Here is a 24,319-nt window from a genome sequence, read left to right on the forward strand (position 1 = left end):
TGGTTTTCATTACAGCTCTGCTCTCCTGCTGGCCAGGCAGCCCCTCTGACTGATAAGCATCTCCATTCCTTTTAACACCAATTACCTTTTCCAAACGGGCAAGTTTATGCTCTGGCATGAACCTGGGAGGAAAAAGAACAAACAAACAAAAAGAAAAAAATCTGTGTTGTGTTTATGTTGGATTAAAGTTTTACCTGACAACTAATTAAGTAATAGCACATTAGAAGGTAAAATATGGTCAATATTTTACATCCATCTAAACAACAACATGAATTCAGGAAGATACACTTTATTTTAGTGAATATGGCACCTGAGAAATAAAACAATGAATTCCCTAATGACACATGCATCAACAGGGAGAATAAAACTATTTACCTGCTAAAATAAAGTAATGCAAACACCTCTGGAAGAAAGAGGGCAACTCTGCCAGGAAAGTTTTGGAATTTTTGCCAGTATAACTTCTAAGATTGGTAGCAATCCTTCATCCTAGTTGTAGAGGCCTTCTCGTTCTTTACAATAGCTGAAAGGAGGATGGAGCTGGGTGAGAGTCGACCTCTTCTCCCAAGGAACAAAAACAGATTCTCTGAGTTTAGAAGTACAAATTTGGTATGGCTGAATTCCATACACATAATCCTACAATCAAGGGATGGTTTAGGTTGGAAGGGGACCTGGAAAACCATCTCATTCCAAGCCCCCTGCCATGAGGACACCTTCCACTATCCCAGGTTGCTCCAAGCCCTGTCCAACCTGGCCTTGGACACTTCCTGAGATGAGGGAGCCACAGTTTCTCTGGACAACCTCTGCCAGGACCTCACCACACTCCAGGGAACAATTCCTTCCCAATGCTCCATCTAACTGTCCTCTCCCAGTTGAAGCCATGCCCCCTTGTCCTGTCCCCCCATCCCTTGCTCAAAGTCCTGTCCAGCTCTCCTGCAGGCCCTTGAGGCACTGGAAGGGGCACTGAGGTCTCCCTGGACCCTTCTCTTCTTCAGGTTGCACAATCCCAATTCCCTCAGCCTTTGGTCACAGACCTAACACTGGCTGCTGGTGGCTCCTCCAAAGCACAGACACAGCCCCATCAGGATGGACTTTTAAATATTTACACATGGGAAAAGCTGAAGCAGAAACAGGTTAAGGGATTTTTTCCTAAACTACCAAGTTGTGACTGCATTGAAAGGACTGATTTACCAACCCAAATTTAACTAAGATATTTTGAAAAATTACTGCTGTTAAGACAAATTGCTTGAGGTGTGAGAGGTCAGGCTACCTAGGCAGGCTCTATCCCCCTGCCTGTCTTTAATCTCCTGGCCAACCATCCACTCACTGCACCATTTCTGTTTCTGAACAGGTTTCCTCCTTAGTTTTCAACCCATATAAATCTGATCTGTCATTGCAGAATTCCTAATAATATTAGATAAAACTCCACCGATTTCTCTCTGGAATATACTCTTTAATATCTTTTATTTAAGACATGTGTGTGCAATCAATTCCATGGTATTTACTTGTATTACACACACAGTATTCATCATCTTGACAATTTTTAAAAGTTTTAGAACACCATTTCACTTAACAGTTTGAAAGAAAAAAAAAAAGAGAGAGAGATTTATTTGATGGTTAACTTTGGAACAAGTTATCTGCATTAACTTCCATTGTTTTGGCATAAAGTAGTTCTGTATATTTTACTAACAACAGTGGAGACATGATAAAAGATGTAGGCAGAGAGCCATAAACAGCTCTTGCTGCAATCCATGGTGTTCGTGGAAAGGCATTAATTTTTGGACTTTGATTGGAAGACATCTCTGTGCTCAGCCACTTGGATTTTGCTAAATACAACCACGAATAAAACCTTGTACCTGAGGAGAACAATTTCCACGGCGGAAAGACCGTTGTAAATCATGTGTAGTATAAACTTGTCCACATGATTGGAGTGATATAATGGATATTGGAGTCCCTAACCACCAGCTAATGTTCTTTATGACACTTAAATAAATGACCTGAAAATAAACTAATAACAACACAAAGTCATCTAAACCTGTTCTTGTGCATTTCCCAGAAGCATGCTGGGAAAAGACAACGTATAGTTAGTGCATTTTTTGTGTTTACATTTTCTCCAGCACATTTTTGGTCCTCCAGACTCACATTAATTCTTCTTTTCTGCCACCTTCCAGAGGTATCTCTCAGTACTGGCCCAGATCTCAGACATTTAAAAGATCAAGAGCTTGCAAGATTTCTTTATCACCATGATGGTTATGGAGAAACAAGGCTGGAGCAGGAGCAGACACAGGCTTGAAAGACTAGTTATAAGAAAGAATGTTTTAAATTTTTGTATTTTTTTATCATAAAGGTGGTGAAAGACTACACAGGGTGCCCAGAGAAGCTGTGGCTGCCCCTGGATCCCTGGAAGTGTCCAAGGCCAGGTGGGACAGGGCTTGGAGCAACCTGGGATAGTGCGAGTGGAAGGGAGTGGAATGAAATAATCTTTAAAGTCCTTTCTAACCCAAACTACTCCATGATTCTATAAAACCACCTAGAGAGCTACCACAGCAGAGAAGTGGGATTTCATTTTCAAGAAGGACACACATTTTTTCTCAGTCTTAGTTACAAAACACACTCAAGAAAAATGCCACAACATTCTATTTTAAATATGGGAGAAACATTTTATTATTATTACTAACTTGTTGTAATGAACTCTTGCACATGTGAAACTTTCCAGAAAAAGAATTATCATCAAAGCTTACAAATATGAACACTTTCAACAGATTCCAAAAGGTACTGTCCCTTATATTTAAAAAAAAAAAAAACATAGAAAATGTTTTACTTTTATGCATAACTCATATATATTTAAACACTGAAGGTTCAGAACAAACAGTGAGGACTTAGATATCTAATTTTAGTATGGCAACTTGTTTTCAAATTTCTTTTATTTATTCAGATTTTTGAGGCTTTCCAACACATTGAACAGTCAATTTTAAAACTTTATGAAGGCTCTACAAAGAGTAAGCCTTGAAAACTTTCCCTTTTTGCATACTAGGTCTAGATGTTTAGTTAAAAAGATAGGTTAAATATTAAACTAAGTTCATATGTAATAAAAATTCAATATCCTGAAATTCAGAGTTTCAATCTAAATATTTGCTACTGTGAGTAACAGATTTGTTAACTCACAACCTATATATTATATATTTTTCTTTTCATTTATGCCACAAAACCCCACTCCATGTACTTTTCCTTGAAGCAGAAATGTGTTTTTCCCACACACATTTCTTTTTTGTAATTTGTTGCCATGTTCAACCGTATGTGTTTATTCACTGCACTTTATTTGCCCTAATGAAAAGTTATTTATGGGAATTGGTTTCTTTTCCATGGCACCAAAAGTCACTTGGTGCACCATTTTATTAAACACAACAACAAAAAAAGGATGGAAGGGCCATGATGTCACTGCTCGATGAATAGAAACCACATTAGAAAGATGAACTGGAGTTCTGGTTTAGGTTAGACCAAATTACACAACTGCCTCAAGAGACTGCAAGGATGGATGGAATAAATAAATAAATTTTTTCAAAGCAATAAAAATTGCCCCTTCTGTAAATGTAGTTACATTTGGGTGTAAAGTAGGAGTTCTGAAAGTGCAATGGATTTTTTTTTTTTAATATTGCAATTAAAAAGTTTAAAAATAATAGAATTATGGAATGGTCTGAGTGGGAAGGGACTTTAAGGATTATTCCATTCCGATCCTCCTGCCACAGGCAGGGACACCTCCACTAGACCAGGTTGCTCCAAGCCATGCACACCTATTACTGACAAAGCACTGTAGAAATACCAAAGTTGGTTTTTTTTGAAAACTCAAGAATTTTGCTGGTTCTATTCTAAGAAATAAAGTAAAACGACTAAACCAAACCAAACCAAACCACCCAGATTTTTGGGTGTCAAACAGGAACAGACAGCAACTCCATTAGTATATGCTTATTGATATATAAAATCACAAGTTTATGTTTTATCTTTAATATTATGAATCAGTTGATAACAATAAAACTGATGCTGTTTATATTTAGCTACTTCTCAAAAGACTGCAATAAATTACAAAACTGGGAGAACAGTCATAGTTAATTTTTAATTTTTTTTTTTCTCTTCAACTATTGTCATATTTTGCCCTACAGCAAAAAAAATGTTGCTGAGTCTGGTCAAGTGTCCTGAAGCTGTACTACACTTCCAACCTAAAAGCTTGAAAGAAGATCCCCAATATTCAGGGAATTTGATATTAGGGTTTATTGAAGTTGTCACATACTTTCGAGGATCTAATTTCACTTTCTGATCTTCAGCAGTGGCTGTAATTCTTCATTCAGAAGAGGGAAGAGATTACTTGTCAGCAGTAATCTCTAACACAGATAATGCCATATAAATATTAGGGGCTTATAAGCATGGACAAGGATTAGGAGCAAAGAGAGAGAACAGAAAGAAAACTGAACAGAGCCAAGATTAAGCACTGGGAAGGGCATCGCAAAAGAAAATCCAAGGTCTGCGGCTCAGCTTGTCTTCCCACAGCAGAATGTGCCTTTTCCTGGGTACAATAAGCACGGTTTACACTGATTTCCCTGCTTGAAAACTGCAAGGATGTAGGAATATGAAATTTTATTTGAGGTCTAGTCATTGTCTTCTCTTTCCCATGACAGAGGAGAAACTCGGGGAACCACTGAGGTTGGAGGATCCATGCAGCTGGACAGGTTGCTCAAGAGCCTCCTCCAGTCAAATTATAACTCCCACCAAAGGTCAAGAATGCAGTTTTCAAATGCAGATATTAAATAACAACAGTATGGGAGAGAGGTGAAGCTGACCAGGACATCTTCCATCCTGGCCAGAGTGCAGAATTGGTGTGTAACTTAGACAACAGATAACCTGGCAGGGATATCACAAGGTCTGACTTATTTCTGATAAAATAGCCAAAATAATACTGTTTTAGCAACACAGCTGAATGAAACAACCCTGACACTCCAGTGGATGCCTGATTAGCAGGCAGGATCCAAGGTCCTGGAGAACAGAGGCTGGATCCAGACCAACCACAGGCAGTTGGCTTGGACTCAGCTTGGTCCATCTGAGTGGGGAAGGAAGATGAGAAAAGCAAGAGAGATCTCAATAATAAAGAGAGAAGAAGGCCAACATAATAAATCTCTTTCCTCAAATTGTAACTTCCACCTGTTTTTCCGAATAATTTCTGAGTGAAATCCCTCAATATCCAACATCCACATTTGACACTGTCAAAAATTCCCACTTCTAATTAACATTTACACTTTTCTTTCCAATCTATTTAACTGTAATTAAACAACACTCCTATTTTTTAATGCTCAAAGATGTAATACCTGTAGGTCAATCTAAGGATGACTCAAACTGACCTCTCAACCTTCCCCTCAATGTTACACTTGAATTTCTAACATTAAGGTGCCTGTGCCAGGTGTACTCTAGCACCCCAGAGGATTTTAACAAAAGTGTTCTTCAACTCTCATTCACAGAATGGCTTGGAAGGGACCTCAAAAACAAGTTCCAACACCTGTCATGTGCAGAGGCACCATGCACTACACCAGGCTGCTCCAGCCTGGCCTTGGACATTTCCAGGGATGGGGCAGCCACAGCTTCTCAGGGCAGCCAGTGTCAGTGTGTCAAAAATTATTCCCCAAAATCCATGCAAAACTCTAGCCTGCAGTGAAACAGGCAAAGTGAAAGGCAAAGTTCTCTTTGACATCAAATAAGACTGAGTCTGACCCTAAATATATTATTTCTGAGTTCACGTCTTTAATTCTCTGAAGTCCTTTAACAGTGACTACAAGAGTCTCTGCAGTTATAATTTCTGTGTCCATCATTCTCCAGAAATGGAATGATGATAATTTAAGAGCTCCTCAGAAAGATGGTAATGAACTAAAATACATATTTTATAGTGCAGGTGAAAATAACTTATGTGTTTTTTTGTGCAAGATATGAATACATGGATTAATTAATAGTTCAGGAAAAAAAAGTAATTTTCTCTATAATTAAATACTATGACCATGTAGATCTGCTGCATCAACACCACAAAGTAACTTTTGGAGCTCTAAGAGTCCTCTTGATAACAATTGCCAGAAATTTAGAAATTGTTGACTCAAGTTCTACATTAGCAGAAGTTCAAAACAATAAATTGCACTATGGGGAAAAGAAGTTAGGCTTCTGAGAATTGCAAGGTTTTTAAGGCTCTTTAGGATTTTAAAGGATTGGTCATGTTCATTAGTGTTTCCTTAAAAAGAAAAACAAACAAACAAAAAACCTAACTGAGCTCTCAAGTGCTTATTTAGAGAATGCAAATTTCACAAAGAGTTCTACCCAATACAGTATCTCCTCTTGCTAAACACAACTAGAAATGGGTGTTTGAAAACTGGTACCACACCTGATTTTTTTTTTTTTCCTTTTAATTAAACTAAACCCAGGATCCTATAACATATAATTTCCTGGGTTTTGGAACTACTTTTAATCAGGATATAGGGGATGAATGTCCCCTTTAACTAGGCTGCTTCGCAACATACACAATGCAGAAGGGAGTGCTAGCATAACACTTCAATAGTTAAGTGACTTTATGAGAAAAATACTTCCAAATGTTTCCTAAAACCTTCCAAACCGCACCAAAGAACATTATCGTAATATTATGTTTCCCCATGGCCTCCAATATTTAGGCTTGCTGTTCTCGAAATGATACTTGGATGAAAAATACAAGTTTATGTAATGTATAAATTGTTCCTAGAAGTAAAGTTGCCTTTAAAATTACTCTGTATAGATGTCAGATATTTTACATTTTCAATAGTCTTTGTGTATTAATTGGAGAAATGGCCTGCTGGTGCTTTGGGCAGCACAGGAATAATCTGTATTTCAGAACTGAGCAGTCACCCTGTGATCTTATTCCTAGCAAGCACTGAAAACAATAACTGTCCTAACCGATTACATATCATGTTACCCTTAATAGATATCCATATTTCTTGCACAGTATACATAATCCACATAAACTGTACACCATATATCAATACCATATTCCAGCGAATCCACCATCAAAGAGTTCGTTTATAGTAGGTTTTCATTTGACTCGGGGTTGTAACGTTCTGTGCAATCATAAGCAAACCATTTCAGGGATTTTGTCAGCAAGCTGCTTTTTGGCAGATTATTGGCAGTACATATTGGCAGCAAACTAGTGCAACTAAGCCCTTCTTATAACTTACAGGTAAATAATGATTTTAATAAATTTATGTAAAATGTTCCACTTGCTTACATCTGGTTTTGATAATTCACTCGCCTGTGCAAATGCAAATGTCTGCGTGTTTCTCAGGAAAACACATACTTCACCTGAACTATTTAAGGATTTCTCAGGTACCCCAAGAAATAAATAAGCAATGAAGCCTGCTTTCGCAAGAAAAAAGCTAGGGAAACTAATTAAAAATAATAATTGTATGTACACCAAAATTTAAACCACACTTTGTCAATAATACAATATTCAAATGGTAAGAAAAATGCATTTTTTGCCTGTTGTGGAGCTATCCCAGCCACAGAGCATTCCAGTAAACTGGCTCTGCCCCTCAGGACCTGCTAATGCAGAGACTTTGACCTCCATTTGAAAATGTGTTACTACATTAATTTGCATTTTGCTTTTGCACTACAACTGAAGTTTAAATGTGTAGCATTGTATCTCAACCAGGCAGTGTGGACTAGAGGAAATTCCAAGTTCTAATCCCAGCTTTGACAAGTCCTAATCTCATTCACCAGAAGTCTTCAGTTTTGCTCTGAAAGGATGAGGTTTTCGTCACAAAGCTCTAAAAGTATTAATACTATTAGCAGCAGTGTCCTTACAGGGGGAAAAACCCCACAAACCCTTGGACTCCCTTCTGGTGCAAATCAGGATGATGGTGATGCTGATCTATGATCCCTGATCATCTGGCTTTCAACATTTGGGTGCCAGAAAAATCCCTGGGGAGCCACAGTCCCTGGGAATTCTGTAAAATGCTGGTGGCCCATCATGGAGCTACCTGTGACGTTAAAAACTGCCCACACCCACTCTGCTTGTGGATACATTTCAAAGTTATATTATATAACTGCTTTGAATGGGGTCTGTAATGAACAGGCACCAATTAATTAAGCATCAGATTTTACTTGTGCACAGTTCAGCCTAGAACTTGCTGTTTCTCAGTGTTTATTCACTCACAGATTCAGCAGTTTAGGATTTTGTAAGTCTAGGCAACGTGGTTAAAACACCCTCAACAAATTCTTGTTGAGATCTATTGGACACGCTGCTACAACTTGATGTTTCTATAGTGGACTTGCTTTTAATTTGATCTGTTTCAAGGATTCAGTATGCTTCTAGAACATTGGAAACCTAAGGGCATATATTTGTATTGTTTAAAGGCAGGAAATTCTGTGAACTGAAATGAGAACATATCCCTTTTGCCTTTATGGACTTTTGTTATTTTCTTTTCCTTTTGGGGTTTTTAGAAACAAAACCAGTGAAAGCTGAAAGTTTGAACAATAGAAAATTACTTTCAAGGGGGAAAAAAGTAAAATACCAAGTATACTTTTATAACTTTATTCATACACTTTGTATATATGTAAATTGCACTTATCCAAGCATCAGAAAATACCATTCACAGCAGGGCCTTATATTGCAGCAGGATCATACTGGTTTTGTCATAAAAGACTGTGGACTTGGCTGTTTTATTCCTTTACTACCTTGTATTAACTTGTACCCCACTGACTTCATGACAGAGCTGACTTGTTTCATGCTAACCACAGAAGTAGGGCAATCACATTCCTATTGTAGGGAGGGAAACTACCAATCTTTGTAGCTTTTTAACTCCTTGGCCAAAGAATCCCACAACCTTCCTTTAACTGATGCAAAAAAAGTAGGTCTGAATTCTGGGATCGGAAATGAGGACTGGTGGAAGATGAACAGGGACATATAACCTGCTGAAATTAAGAGTTGGGCAGATACTGCCTTTTAGGACAACTGCAGCAGCAAATTTTCCTACATGAGTTCTGTACTGCTTAGGGAAGGACTGGAGGCAGAGTGGCTGCATTAGCAGGGAGACCTGATGCCAGCAGGATGCCTCAGTCCCAGGGCAGTGCCGCACAAACACAGCCGTGCTGCTTCTGGTGCTCAAACCAGCTCCGTATCTTTATTGCACACAATGAATTACACTGCACTACTTTATAAGAAGAGGGTCATAGGTTATAGCCATGGTTATGGCTCTCTGGAACACTCCTGCCTTGTGACAGAGTGCAGAGATCCAACTCAGTCTGCAAAAAGAAAAAAAACCAAAAGTTGCTGGAGGACAGCTCGTGTGCCACAAGCTCAAGTGCAGCCATTTCAGCAAGTGCTGAACACTTTCCCAGCAGTGCTCCTCACGAGCTGACTGCTCCTATCAGCCAGCCTAGCAGCTAAATATAAATTACAGAGGGATGCAAAGCCTGAGAGAGACATTTGACACCCCAGACTCAGCTTGGCCACTGGATCTCTCCTAGCTAGTGTTTCTTCACTTGTTAATCCCTCTTCCTGGGCAGCAGCAATTATGGCTCTGGTGAACTGCAGGACTTGGGTTTATTTGCTTTCATTTGGCACAGCGCTTCGTGCCCAGCTCCTCTGCTCTGGGAGGTTACAACAGCTAAAGCAGGGATCACAATGGGACACCATCAGTCATCAGAATAAACAGCTCAGCTGCTTCAGGGGAGTCAGAGAGGAGAATGAATCTCACTAAGAGATTTGAAAGAGCATGAGGAAGTGGCTTCACATGAAGTGCTCACAACGATGGCTTCCAAAGGAACTTTCCTGACCATCAGCCCTGGGGAATAAAGAGCTGCAGGGTGCTCATGTTCATCCATGGACCTGACTTTGACATAAAACTAACGGGATCCATAACTACCAGGTGCAACCCTTCTGTGCTCTTTCCTGCAGACGTGGGTGATGAAGAGAAAGGCTTGGCTACCACCCAGACATCACAGGGCCCATCACCTCCCTGATGGTAAAAGCAGGGATTCTGAACCCAGCACCTATGAAATCCACCATTATCCCAACTGTTCTTCCCCCTAAAACATTCTCTCCCATTCATTAGCCTACACTAATACAACAGTTTTGCCCAAGTACTCCAAAACACCTTTATACTTCGAAACATTGCACTATACAGATGGTAAAATCATACACTCAACATGCATATGCACAACCAACCACAAGCCAATAGTTTACAGGTCCTGTATACCTTATTTTAAATTCTTCTGAAAAGGTAGTTAAAGATTCTTAGGGCAAAAATGACGACTAAGTTCATGAACTGCACAGAAAATTGGCTGTGACACCACTTATTAAAAGTTATGATAACTAGAAGGTCCAAGTAAAAGGAGCAGATGCACTGTTTGCTAGGCTGTAGCTGCAGACAGAATTTTTGGTGCCGAGATCAAAAGAACAAGGTGTTCATATAAATGGCATTTTATTTTGATCCTATTATTCTATATGAGCTCGAAGAGAGATCAAAGGAAAAAGCACCCAGGTTTCACTATTAACACTTAACATAACCCCAGTTGGAAAATCCTTTCCAGATTGTTAGTGCAATTTAAAGCCCAGCATATTTTTGTTGCTCTGTTAGGTTAATACACCTGAAGGCATGGGTTTGATTCCTGGATCACCTTTTCCATTGTGGAAAATTGCTTCTGTTACAAATAATTTCAGTTATTTTCATTTTTATGGCAGCAAAGACACCCTAGCTTTGGGGAATGCCCTGGTCTGGGTTGTACCCTCTGTCGTGGAGAGCCAGGCTGCCCTGAAGTGGTGACAATATATTACAGGCTGTGCACGACAGTCAGGAAATCCAACACCATTGGAGTGAAGTACTAAAGTGTGGTTCAGCCCCTGCCAAAGCATACCAGCTTCCACTCAGAATGTAAACAAACCTAATGGGCCTTTCAAATATCTAAAAGTTCCTCCTGATAGCTGGCAGGAATTAATGTGCTTTAATACGTTGTATTGCTTATTATGACATTATCCAGGACTACTACTATTAATTAATGGTTCTATTGCTGCTTTTAGCAACCAGTGGTGTTATATAAAGAAAAACTAATAACATATTGTATTTCCTGCAAAGCTGAAGTATGGTAATAAATTTTAATATTCGTGCTTTGAATGAAAGCTTCTCATTGATGATTCAGTAACTTAGGGCAGATATTTCAGCATTTCCTTTCCACTGAATTTCTTTGACTTGTAAGACTGCAGAAACCTGCAGGTATCACTTATCAGACTAACCTTGGAAAAATCAGCAATCAAGGAAAAAAAGAAGTGCATATGTCCTTCCCTGCCTTGCCACCCCCTCCTCACTTCCTATTAAAGCACTTGTGTTACAAAGTCATTCCAAAGTTTATTTTAAATGCCAAAAAGTGGGCACTAATCCCACTGGAGCTGGCTCAGCTATGGCCCACCATCTTGAACATACTCATTTTATCCAAATCTGTTCCAAGGAGGGGGTTTTGGGTGGTTATTGTGGGGTTGAGCTTTATTTTTGACTTAATAACAGCAGATTGTCAGAGGTGAAGAGATGGAAATGACTTTGGGAACTTGCAGAGGCAACATTAAATACCTGCAGGTGAGCTGTGGCCTGGAGTGAACACAACAATTCTGGGCTAAACGAGATAAAAACGTGTCACGCACAATCAGAACATGTTCATGTTACACACAGCAGCCAGCTGGCTATAAATCCAAGAAGTAAGCTGGAAGGCTTTGGAGTTTCAATGAATGAACACGGATATAAAGGGAAGAACAGTGGTTTGTCGCCATATGAATGGCTTTTAACTGAAAAGAGTGGATTGCTTTCACAAGGGTTTGCCAAAACAGCAACCTTGTTGAGATGAGGAAAAGAATAAGGATGATGATTGGGACATTCCATATATTTATATTTTCTATTTTCTTTTGAGGCAGAGGAGTCTGATTCAGCACGCCTGAACAATTAAGACATGGCTTTACATACAGGTGTTCCAGTGAATAGGGACACAAGTTCTTTGACAATACCTCTGCAGCTGATGATCCATCAACAGGATTAGGCTGTTAATTCATTCCAGATTCAAATCACATGAGCTGAGCTGTGAGAAGCAATGGACTACTTTTCCTTCCACATTTCTAGCTCCAAGTAATTGTAGGCTGTAACCTTCTGTACTCTGCATATGCATTACTGAACCTATGGTCAGCAACTCTACCTGTGCACAGATCCACCACACCTGAGGCTGCTAAAACAACACCTTCCTGGCAGGTGGTGTTTTAGCACAGAGGATAAGAAAGGCCTTTCTGAGACACTCTTATTTTTTTTTAATAAAGCTGAATAGTAGAACCTCCTGGATTACAGACCCAAGAAATGCCCTAGCAGATTTTCATAAATGGATGAGCCTGACTGACTTGGGGTGGTTGTGTGCAGGGCCAGGAGTTGGACTTCAATGACACTTGTGGGTCTTTTGATGACCCTTGTGGGTCTTTTCAACTCAGGATATTATTCAGTGATTTTCCAGAACTCTAATTATCCCACTTGAATATTTTGGGATCTTAGCAAGATAAACTCTTGCTCTTTCTCTACCTAAGGCAGATGCAACTCCCTTCTAAATCCAAAAACAGAGCTCTGGCTCTTACTAACTCAAATATGAGCTACACTTTAAAGGCTTAAAGTAACTTTACATTCATAATCTCTATTAATATTAATTTATATGTTCTATAAATTATATATATATATATATATATATATATATGTTTTTACAAAACTTTTCTGATGTTTAAAAGTGGGTGTAAGCTCCTGGGTTTGATGTACTCACTGTTGACAGAATCAGATGCAAACTGTAGGAAGGCTGATAACAGCTTTGCCCCCCAAAACCTTTCTCCTGTGTCTCTGGGCTGACTGAATGGGAACTGAGAGGGGAAAGAACAAAGATTTGCTGTTCTTTACAGTCACGCAACGAAAGTGTAGGTTAAGCACAGGAAGTATTTGCAGATTCCAGATATTCTGTGGACCTTTGTTGCTTTTTCCTTGCATTCAGATCTAATCTGAGCCCCTGCACAGAGCTGGACTTTCATGTTCTGAGGTCCTTCACTAATAGAAAACCCAACCCACTGTGACAGGGCAAAGTGGACTCAAGAACTGCAGCTCTATGTAGGCATTTATTCATGTTAATGCATTAAGGAAAAATGCTTTAACAAGAAGAGAAGGCTTAAAATCATACAAATAAATAAATTAATAAACAAATTTAATATATACTTATAGTACAGCAAGCCTACAGACTGCAAAGATATCATTCTATCTTTTACAAAAAAGTTTGGATTGACAGTTTGATGTACCACATCAAATATAACAACACTGTGTGATCTTTAAGCTCAGCGGTTTAAAAATACTAAGTGTTTCTTTTTTGTTCTGATACCAAATATGTCTATACCTACAACTGATTCAAGTCACCACTAATAACCACTGGGATATTTTTAGGAGGCTCTTCAAACAGAAGGGTAGTATTTTCACTACCATTTTGAACACAATAAATTGTGTTTGGTTCTTTAGCTTCAATCAAGCATCAATTTTGGATTATTTGTCTCAAGTCAGAATTCTTAAAATATGCCTTTTTTTTTTTTTAAAGGAGCAACTTCTGAGGGAAGAAAAATCCTCTCCACAATTTGAGTGCAATCAGCTCTTCTCACATAATTGGCTCTGATTTGAAGGTGAGGTTCATGATCACATATATTTAAGGAGGGCTGTATGATTAATTTAAGAGGTGCCCCACCAGTATTTTCACATGAATAAGCATAAAGAATAAGCATAAAGCATATTTTCATTATGCTGCTGTATCACCTTTGATTCTCACAATCGTGTTTGTACTAATATTCTGCCTTTTTGCAGGAGAAGGGCTCATAGCAGGATGGGCAACTTACATTTGTAAATCAGTGAGACCTGGCATTGAATATAATTACAAATATGAAGAGGCAAATATCAGGCTGTCAGATATTCAGAAGAATTTTATGCCAAAAAATTGTTAGGGAATTTTCAGCTCTCACAAGAGTGTCCAGCTAATTCTTGATGGATCATCAATACCTTTGGCTGCTTTCTGGGAGCAGATTCCTCTCTTTCCTTTACTGTTCTTTGTGAAGAAAAGGGAAGATGGAACTCTCACCAGAAAATGATAAAAACATTAACCTTTAAGTCCCTCAGATTTTGGTAAACAGTGAGATCACTGGAAATCTTCGCTTCTGCATATGAATTAGAGGAGAATAATGGGACTGAGCAAAAAGTCATGGACTATGTTCATCAATATGTGCTTTTTATGTAAACTAGATTGTTAATTGAAAACCCATCTTCAGACTCTTTTTAGAGGAAATCCCCTTAAAATTAATCAAAGTCCTGTTTTGTTGTTGTTTTTTTTTTAATAGGGTTTGTGCTCCCTTGGATGCTCAGAAAATTGCTTGGAGCAGAGACTGGAGCCAGAGGCTTTGGGGTTTGTGCTTCAGAGCCCATTTTTGTGGGGCTGGGGAGGCTCAGCCTGGAGACAAGGAGGCTCAGGGGGGACCTCCTGGCTCTGCACAACTCCCTGACAGCACAGGACAGCCAGGTGGGTCAGGCTCTGCTCCCAGACAAAAACTGAAAGGATGAGAGGAGTTGTGGATATTTGGGAAAATTTCTTCACTGAAAGGAGCTCACCAGTCACTGCAGTAGGTCACAGTCCCCAAAACAACAGAATTTCAGCTCCCTTTTCTGTCTGGTCATCACCATGCCCTCAGTTTTCAACCATTTATTTTCCCATTTATCCCTGACTTTCCCTGTTTTCCATCTCTACTAAAGCTGTGAGGCACACAAAACAAAGTCTTCATGTAAAATTTTGGGTGGATTTTTTTTTAAATATACTTCCCCTTAAAATATTTCTTACTTCTTCAGTGCCTAGCAGTGACTCATTAAAAAAATAACCTCATAGTAGTAACACAGTGATAGATATCAAAGGTGAAAATTTGCCATTATTTTGCACTAAAACAGATTGAACACATCTTCAAACAGCATAGAGAGGAAAGGGCTGTATTTGTCTACAGATGTATTTTCTTAACATTTTTTTCATCACTTTACTTCAGCAAGAATGACCAGCTTAAATTTTTCAGTGTCTTCAAGGACCTTATTTCATGAATTTGTATAAAAGGCAGAAAAGTATATATAAATGTTTTAAAAGCAGCCAGGAGTTTTTGTGGAAACAGTGCCATTAGATTTAAAATACCAAACACTCAAATTACTTCTGACACATTTGATCTGAGTCACTTTTGAATTTGCACCTACAAACAATAAAAAACACTGGTTCTGAAGGAGAATGATTATTTCCTTTGCAATATTTTACCACAGAGAAGTTATTCTCCCTTTCCCCCAGATCTGACAACCATTCAGATACCCTGGGTTTGTTGCACACTAAACTAGAAATATTATCTCTACTTGGAAACTCCCCTCAAAAATAGTTTCTTCTGTCAATTCTCAGTAACTGCCTTCAATAACAAGCGTGGCTATTGAACCCTGAAAGTATCAATGCTCAGTCATCTTCCTGAGCTTACACATCACAGCTGCAGGGAATAAAAATCCTGAAAGACCACGATCTCTCCCCATCGTTTGGATGTTTCTCATAACCCTGTGTGATATTTAACTGGCACTGCTTTCTAGTCCTTCACTTCCAAAGGGATGAATCACAGACTCAGTTCTTCCAGGAACCAACCACTTGAGCTGTTCTCTGCACTTCCTCCAGCTCTTCCTCAACTGCAGCCAGCCCTTGGATTGACCCCACCTTTAATAAATGTTTAGCTGGAGAGTCTCAGCTAAAATGTGCATGAAGGCTCCTGGGAATGACTAACCAACACCTAAAACCCAGATTTATAACAGAGAACTTCCCAGAGCCTCCCACAGCCAGTGGGATTTGTTCAGAGGCTGGAGGGAAGAAGAGTCACTGTGGGAAGTCAGATTTCTTCACTTTCTTATTCAATAATAATACAACATGTTTTCTGTAAACTGCTCTGAGTTATACACAGGATGTTAACAACAGATTAATGCAAACTTAGAGGGTAATCAGGTACCTCTCATTATAATTAACTGTTAATTTTAAGTTACAACTTGCAGAAAAATAAATAAGCAAGCCCAAAAAGAGGCCTCGAGTTCCCTATTGATAAATTTATATCCAGATGCTTAGAGTGGAAAGTGACAAAATTCACTTCCTGAGTTAACTTCATCAAGGGAAAAAAAAATAAAAAAATTGGAAATTCAGTGTTCAGTGTCTGGGAGTCAACAGGAACACAGCATTTTTGGAATCAGTGGAAAGGGCTGAAGTTACATCCAAGGAAAATGCTACAAATCAAAAAATCCTTAAACATGACAAAGAATTCTCAAAACAGAAAACCACCTTGGAGTCTTTTTCTGGAATTTCCAAACCACAGTTGGTCTCAATGATCTTATAGGGCTTTTCCAAGCCAAATGACTTTGTGATTCACCCATCCAAGCTGTGACATCAGTCAGAAGTGGCTCCAGTGCCAGCACTAAGTACCATCATCTAATGGCCAAGAGATGCAGAAAGCCTCCTTGTCTCTCCACCTCCAGTCCCAGTTTTTCACCTACTGCTATTTTCAGCAGTCCCTTGGCTTCTCTGTCCCTAAAAGGTGGTTATTTTGCCCTTATGCCAAGATCAGTGATACCTGATCTACTTCTGTGGCTTCCTGATTTTACTGCAGCACAACCAACAGAACAGTAAAACACATATTTTACAGAGCAACACATTAAAAAAATCTGGTTTTCTCCTAATAAAAGGTTTCTCTTAGGTATAGTGATTACAAAGAGTAATAGATACTATTTTTAATATTCTGGAATGTCGTCCTTTAACTCAAAGTAGTCCCAGAATTATTTGCCATTAGCTATCCTATACAATTCAGAACCTGTGTCTAACTTGGAAATTTGGTACTTTTATCCTTGAGTTTTACAATATACTAAACAGTCTAAGTACCTTTTCACAGGAAGTATATAGAGTTATTTGTTGATTCAGTAATGGAATCATCAAGCTAACGGTCTTCCATTCCTGAAGTTCCCAAGTTCTCGTGAAATAATAAAAATTCACCAAGGCAGCAGCAAGAAAGCAAGTGGACACTTCTCCACAGCGTCTCGACAATAAACAGCAGAATTGTGATACTCCACCGGAATGTTCCAAACCTAAATTGAATGGCAGCATGATTGCTGTGGTTCCAGTTATGTTAATTAGGCTGGATTCATGGTTCATTGAGGCTGCAATTATGCTGCAAAGAAATGCTGCAAGCATCCCATCCTCCTGCAGTCTGCTGAGTGTGCTCCCATTCCTCTTGGGGCAAAATAGACTTTCTGAAGGGATTTATACACTGGAGTCACATTTGCACTTAGACCACATGCTTGGTGAAGATGCAATTAGATGACCATGTTTTGCAACTTTCTTCTATTCCAGATTTAATAGGAAAAATAGCTTTCCAAGTTCCTTGGCCATTTTTTAAGCATGCTTTACTTTGCCAATTTGCATACTAAGCATACAAATTATAAGCCTTATTAGCCCCATTTCAACCGTAGGGTAAGTGAAGAGGGGGAACAGTTTTACCCAAAGTTATGCAGCTCTTCAGTGAAAAGAGAACTGAAGTAGCTCCCACCTACTTACAGTTAATGGTTGGACTCGAAGATCCTGGAAGGCTTTTCCAAATGAACTGTTTTCTATCATTCTTTTAATGACATTTCCTGACTTACAACTCTAGATAGGACAGCCCCCACACTGAAAATGCAAAACCTTCTACTGGAAAAGTTATTTAAAAGAGAGAGGGAAGTGGGCATTATAGTCTAAAACAACTGAGAGAAGACACAGGATGAGCCAAATTTGTTTGCCTGCAATGAGAAGGAAATAGTTTAACATGGCAGCAGCTCCTTCCCTGGATGGGAAAGGTGTGTTGGCCATCAAAAAGGAGTTTTCAAGCTACCTGGTTTTTACTGGGTTGAAGAGGCAGCAACAGAGGAAGATGATTTTTCAAGCAAGTAATCGGTCTGGGGTTTTTTTAGGAATAGATCTACTTTTAAAACCAATCTCTTCAGAGAAATATATTTTCAATGCTATTCTTCTCAAAGAAGGATGATGTGGGATCAGGTGCCTAAACTGAATTCCAAATAACCAAGTACCCTCAGAGTCTAATTTCCAGCTTCACAATGGACTCAAGCACTTAGAAGTTCAAGTCTCATTAAAAACCAACCACGCTTAAGCCCTTAATTTTTTTATTCCTTTTTCTTTTAAATTTAAGCAGATCTCAAAAAAAAAATTTGATACCAGCCACTTCAAAGCTGGCTCCCCGAATTCAGGGATGATTGAGTTTCTATAATACAATTATGGTAGGAATGGAGCTGGATTGAAAGCAAGGTTCAACTTTCAAACAACATCCCCAAAACAGTTGCAGATGATGTGCATTTCAGCTTTCTGATCCTCAGGTGACACGGGGATGATTGGTATTAGTGAGATACACATTAGAAAGGGAAGGCAATGCCCTAACTAGAAATAACCATCTTTTCCACAGATGGATGGACATCCATAACAATTTAATCTAACGAGACATTGAGCTTACATGCCCATTTGAAAAATCATAACGGCACTTGTCTGGCAGGTTTGTTCCTCGATGCTTCATTCAATGACTGTTCCATTCTTTTGCTTTTTTTTTTTTAACTACCACAGCTCTTTTTTTCCAGATTTAATCTACCAGCACTTCTCACCCAGACCACAGCTTCAATTAATACCAATTTGAGCCTTAACACAAGGAATTCATGCATTGACTGAGCTCTGGATCTGGCTTTTAAAATGAGTTCTGCAATGTTCCTAAAATGAGGAACCTAAACCAGTTTGACACTGAAATTAGTCACTACACAAACAGAAATCTAAAAGCACATCAGGAATAATATTTAACAGACACTAAATAATATCAGATTGAGAAATAATTGTACTTTATGTGAGAGCATGATAAGAAATCTGTTTTCTGATATATTATTAGCCCAGTGGATCTGACTTGCAATTTACTCTGCCTACTTAGGCTGGAGTTTAAATATAACACAAAAAACTACGTCAAGTCTCAGAGACAGGAACACTCCAAAAGTTTTATTACTCTCACTTGAAAGCATTACCATGGGTAGGAGGAAAACTAAATATTAAATACGCCATTAACAGGAAAATTATTTCAAATCAGTGAAGCATGACAATACCCAAGTATACTGTTTCTCAATTTCTTTTTCCTTGATGTACACTGTGGAGACAGTAAGGTAGTAAATAGCCAGGGTTCAAACACAGTACATAAACTATATGAAACTAGGAACAGCGTAAATCTCAAGAACAGCTCAAAACTCTGAAGAAAATTAGAGAAGAGCCTAATGTGAATTCATTATTGACTTCTCACCATTTTCTTTTCTTAAAAGTAGGCAAAGCTGCCAAACTCTTAAATTCTACTAACTTTAAAGTTGCACTTACCAAATCTGCTCCCAAACCAAAGCCAACAGCTACTTCATTATTTTGTCTCATAAGCCAAGCAGTAAACTAATACTGTAAAACATAAACTCGATATTTTATTTAACTAAAAGATGGTCTCATGCCTAATGAATGCCTGCTGCTCACCAACTGAAAAGTTATGGAATATAATTAAAAACCTTTTACCAATTCATGAGGCAGGCAGAACTCACCTTGGCCATCCAGGCTAACAACCTGTCCTTACTGGTGCTCTGTAAGTGTTGGGAGGAATCATGAACTGGTCCCCAAAGGAAGAGGCAGGCTCAGAGGTGCATTAAGAACCCAGTTCCTAGAGCCCCTCTCACCACAAATACTCAGGTTTTATTAAGTTTAGTCTGACATTTTGGTCCAGTTGACAGGTATCAACACCCCCTGACTCCAGCAGAGCAATCCTGACAGCACAGCTTTACCTCTAAGGCTCATCCTCCCTTGACAACTCCAAGAATGATTCCTCTGCTACCTGCAGTGATTTATGGAGAAGGCTTTCAAACGTCCTGTGCTTCACCATCTCTGCTGAAGGAAGATGGGCCATGGAGGTGATTACATCTTCACACCATAGATCATCCATTACTGACAGCTTTTCTATTTCTCAACTTGAAAAAAACCCCAGCCCTTGTCTACATGTGGATACATAACACATTTGAAATGTGTAAGGCGAATATAAAGACTGAGGGTTTAAACCCTCAGTTTATCAGCTCTACAGGCCCAATTTTGCAATCAGCTAAACCTACAGTACATTTTCATCAAGTGCTGCAAATCAGCAAAATATTAAATGAATCTTGAAAAAATGATTATGAATCCACAGTTCTGTTTGACTGTATAATTCTATTTAAGATTAAAATTACTATCATAAAAAGGCCACTTTCTGAATGTAATTCCACAAAAACATCATCACAAAAGCTTTTACTGCTATTTATGTCAGAATGTATTTTAAACAGTTCTAATCATTTACCTTTGTGGACACTTAATTAAAATTACAAAACCAATTTTAATCTGTAGTCCAATTAATATGCAAATATATGCAAATGTGGTAAATCAAGGTGGTGATTAAGTTAAGGACACTCTATTTCATGTCTGCTTTAAGTGTGAAAACAAACAATCTTTTTTGTAATTGTACTGATGGATTGTGATGTTTATAGGGTTAGTATGGGGTACAAATGTTTATGCATCAACATTATGCCAAAACAAAGATTTTATACTCTGGAGTGATTTAGCATCCAGCATACATTCAGATGTAACAAAGTCATTTTGCAGTCATCTTGTGAATTAGAATAAGGTCAAAGCAAAGTTAAATTTCTATGTCATCCATTTGTATGGCTATTTAAAATTCAACAATCACTTTCTGATGTGTTAGGTAAGAGCCAAGAAGTCTCAAGAATGGCATATTATCACCCTTTATCATTTAGTGTTCATAATACACTGGTTTATCTTTGATACTATTACAGAAATAGTTCTCCCATTAAGGTGCAAAGATATTCATCCTTTTTAACCCTTTTTCCTCCATAAGTTCCAATTCTTCAATCCGCAGCCTAAGGTCGCTCCACCAGTGGGGGTTTCTCTACAGATATGCACTGTATTCTCTAAGAACTGGCAAAGAACCCATTTTTGCAGCAGTTTTTCACCCCTTCCTTCTCCACGCTGCTGATTTAGACAGGTTGATGCTCCCTCCCACTTGTCCATAGAAAAGTCTATCCATTGCTCTGTGTGGGAATAAATCTGAATTCCTCCATTTAGAGCAACTACACCCTTGGACTGAACTAACTGATTTCCTCTGCCAAGAAAATAATGATACTGGTAAAAGCAATATTTAATTTTACAGCTTATTTGAGTTCATAAAAGAGCACATCTTCCCCTACATATTCTCGGGAGTCGCCAAATGTTTGGAAATACACTTACTGCAAAAGGACAGTGTTCACATCATGTCTTACTGAGATACTGTATAAAACCCAACATTATCCCTCTCCTTACAGTTTCATCTCCATTAAATACAATAATTGGAAAAGAGTTCAAAAAACTTTTCAATGTTGCTTTTACTAATGTGCTTCATTTCCCTTTTTCTTTGGATGATTATGCCCAGAATAGTTTACAAGATTAAGCTGAGGTAATATTAAAATATTTTTGACTTTAAATATTTTATGCTTCTCCTTTACTATTGTCACCACAGGACATGAGAATATGAAATTTAGCTCCACTCAGTAAAGCTTCTTTTAAAAGCCACAGGTCTCCTAATGACCACAAAATATTTATAAACTATTAAAGATATTTTAGCATTTTTAACAAGGGATAGGGACACATGATATTTTTGTAGTAACAGACCTCATAAACTTGTATTTGGGATGCAAATCTTGGAATGTACAGCCATTCCTATCATTAGGTTCCAGTGAAAAACAGGACTAACATATTTATGTGTTTTCTGATCTAACAGATACCAACAAAGCACCATAAAACTCACCTCTCAGAGGTGCTCAAAAGATCTTTTAGCATGTAGTACTCAGTTTAAAAAAACCCAACCAGCTCCTCCTCCTTTGCACTGGGCACTCGTGAAAGAGCTGCTCTCACCAAAAATTGCAAAGATTTACATTAGGAACTAGAAACAGGAAGGACCTTATAATACCCTCTTCCATCTCAACAACTCCTCACCATGAAGGACCTGTGTCTGGTTTCCACCATTTTTGGATGTGTTTTTCAGAGGAAAGAAAATTGGTTTCCACAGAGAAGGGAAGCAAGAGCAGGGGGATAGAGTGGGAGACACAGCCAGCGATGCAGCTGGACCTGACTCCAAACAAGTAAGATGGTTCTGGGAATTGTGGATGGGTTTTGATGGAGAGCCAATGGAAGCTTGAATGGTGAAGATTTGAAGGAAAAGACTTGCACCCAGGCCAACCATGAGCCTCAATGCTCCAGGATTTAATTATATGTCTATTACTGCAATTCCAGTCCCAGCTCTGGAATCAATGGACATGGGATCACAGAGCAGGGTCTGAGCCAAAGGGAAACTCACCCAATGACTGTGTCCTGCCGTGGTGGCCACCTCACCACACAGCTGCACAGCTCTCTGCTTTGAGTAGAGGCATTTCTTAAATCAACTTCACACTGTCCTGCATGGATGAAAATCAGCATAATGATCCAGGCAGCTCCTCAAGCTGCCTTTTGACACACACACTTCAGACCTCTGAAGGGCTTTTCTGGGCTCTAAAGATTGTGTGTTCACACTCCTGGCTGGTTCTTGTGGTGCAGAAGGAGTAAGACCTTTGCCAGGTGGTTAAACACAGGAGGACAGGGTCACACAGTGCCCAGATGCACTCTCAGCTGAATGTGAAGAAGGTTCTGCATTAGCGCTGCCAGAGACAACTCCATCCATTCTTTGAGCCTGAAATCAAACATTGAGGTATCAAATATGCCAGCAGAGTTCACAGAACTGCTGATGCTTCAGCTGGAGCTTATTTTTCAGTGGGAGATAAAAGGTGATTCTCTGTACTAGGGATCATCACAGGATAAATTCGTTGTAGCCGACTGCACTGATACAATAGCGCTGCCAACGCGTGGTGAAACTTAATCCTTCTGAAGACACACGAGCTTCTTTTAAGTTCCAAACCTTTACCATTGAAAAACATCCTACTACTGTGTATTCAGGAGTACTTTTCTCTCAGCTGCTCTTCTCATCCTTTTCACTACTTGTATTTATTTAAATGGAGCCCTGATTTAAACCAGACCTGTAAATAACTCATTGCTCTTGGTCATTCTCTATTTAACCACTGAGATTTTTGATACTCCCAGATATAAGCCATTCTTCTTGTGATGATTCAGACAGCAGTTTTCATACATATTTGAAAACTCAGACACCATCTTGCTACAATGACAGAGTGGCATTCCACCTCCAAACGTAGCTCCAGAGGTAAATCACACATACAAGAAAATCAAAACAAATGCAGCAACGTCTCATGAAGGAACAGGAATACTACAAAGAAAATAATCTAAATCTCTAAAAGCAATACCTCCACACAGCTTACCTTTAAAACTCTACTCTGTAAACAAAGTTTTCTTTTAAAAGTTAAAGGTGTACAGAAAATTTAAAAAAAAAAAAAAAACAACTGAGAGGATTTTTTCTCTTTTTTATGGTCTTAATGTAGAGCATGCTTAGATCATGCTTCTACACATTAGAAATTCAGGTCTTGTCTGTCCTGGGAGGATGATTGGTGACTAGGGAGCTGGAGTGAAATGACCACATTATCACAAGGAAAAAAAATGTGAAAATTGAGTAACTTAGTGCAGAGCTGCTCTTTGTTGAGCTTTGCATTGGGTTTGCTTTATCAACCAGTGTTGATCTTGTTCAGCCAATAAATAAAACCAAGTCAGATGACAGATTTGCCTCTTTGTCTCACTACCCTTTACAGTCAAAGTGCAGAATATGAAAATGAACTTGCTTTAACACACATTGGTCTTCCCTACGTGTGTTTGGATGCAAACAGCCTAGACATGTTACAGCCTTCAATATAAAAAAAAAAAAAAAATCAGTGAAAATATGAAAAAGAAATGAGTATCATAAAATAAAAAACCTGTCTCCAAGTTTCCTTTATGCATTACAGGGCAACAGAAATCACAGACTCTGTATGAAAAAAAAGGGGAAAAAATAACTTTTTTTTCTGCTGGCTCTTTTTCAAGTCTCCTCTCACATTTGAGGTACAATCCTCCTGTAAAGAGGATTTTTGACTGAGTGTCTTAAAAGAGGACTCTCATTTACCTATTATTCAATACTGATTTAAAT

General features: G+C 38.7%; 1 protein-coding gene across 15 annotated transcripts in view; it reads right to left on the bottom strand.

Moving 5' to 3' along the window:
* The window catches only part of GTDC1 (glycosyltransferase like domain containing 1), a 209,304-nt gene that overhangs the window by 74,656 nt on the left and 110,329 nt on the right, over window positions 1-24,319 (bottom strand). For all 15 annotated transcript variants that reach the window (XR_010369535.1, XR_010369534.1, XR_010369533.1 and 12 more), the window contains one exon: window positions 1-122. This exon is cut by the window's left edge and continues 229 nt beyond it. Coding sequence is in view for 5 of the 15 variants with exons in the window: in XM_064435285.1 (XP_064291355.1) it covers window positions 1-122 (122 nt within the window). In the remaining 10 variants the exon portion in view is untranslated. The remainder of the gene's footprint in view (window positions 123-24,319) is intronic.

The sequence above is a fragment of the Passer domesticus genome, chromosome 10 (assembly GCF_036417665.1).
Source record: "Passer domesticus isolate bPasDom1 chromosome 10, bPasDom1.hap1, whole genome shotgun sequence".
Taxonomy (NCBI): domain Eukaryota; kingdom Metazoa; phylum Chordata; class Aves; order Passeriformes; family Passeridae; genus Passer; species Passer domesticus.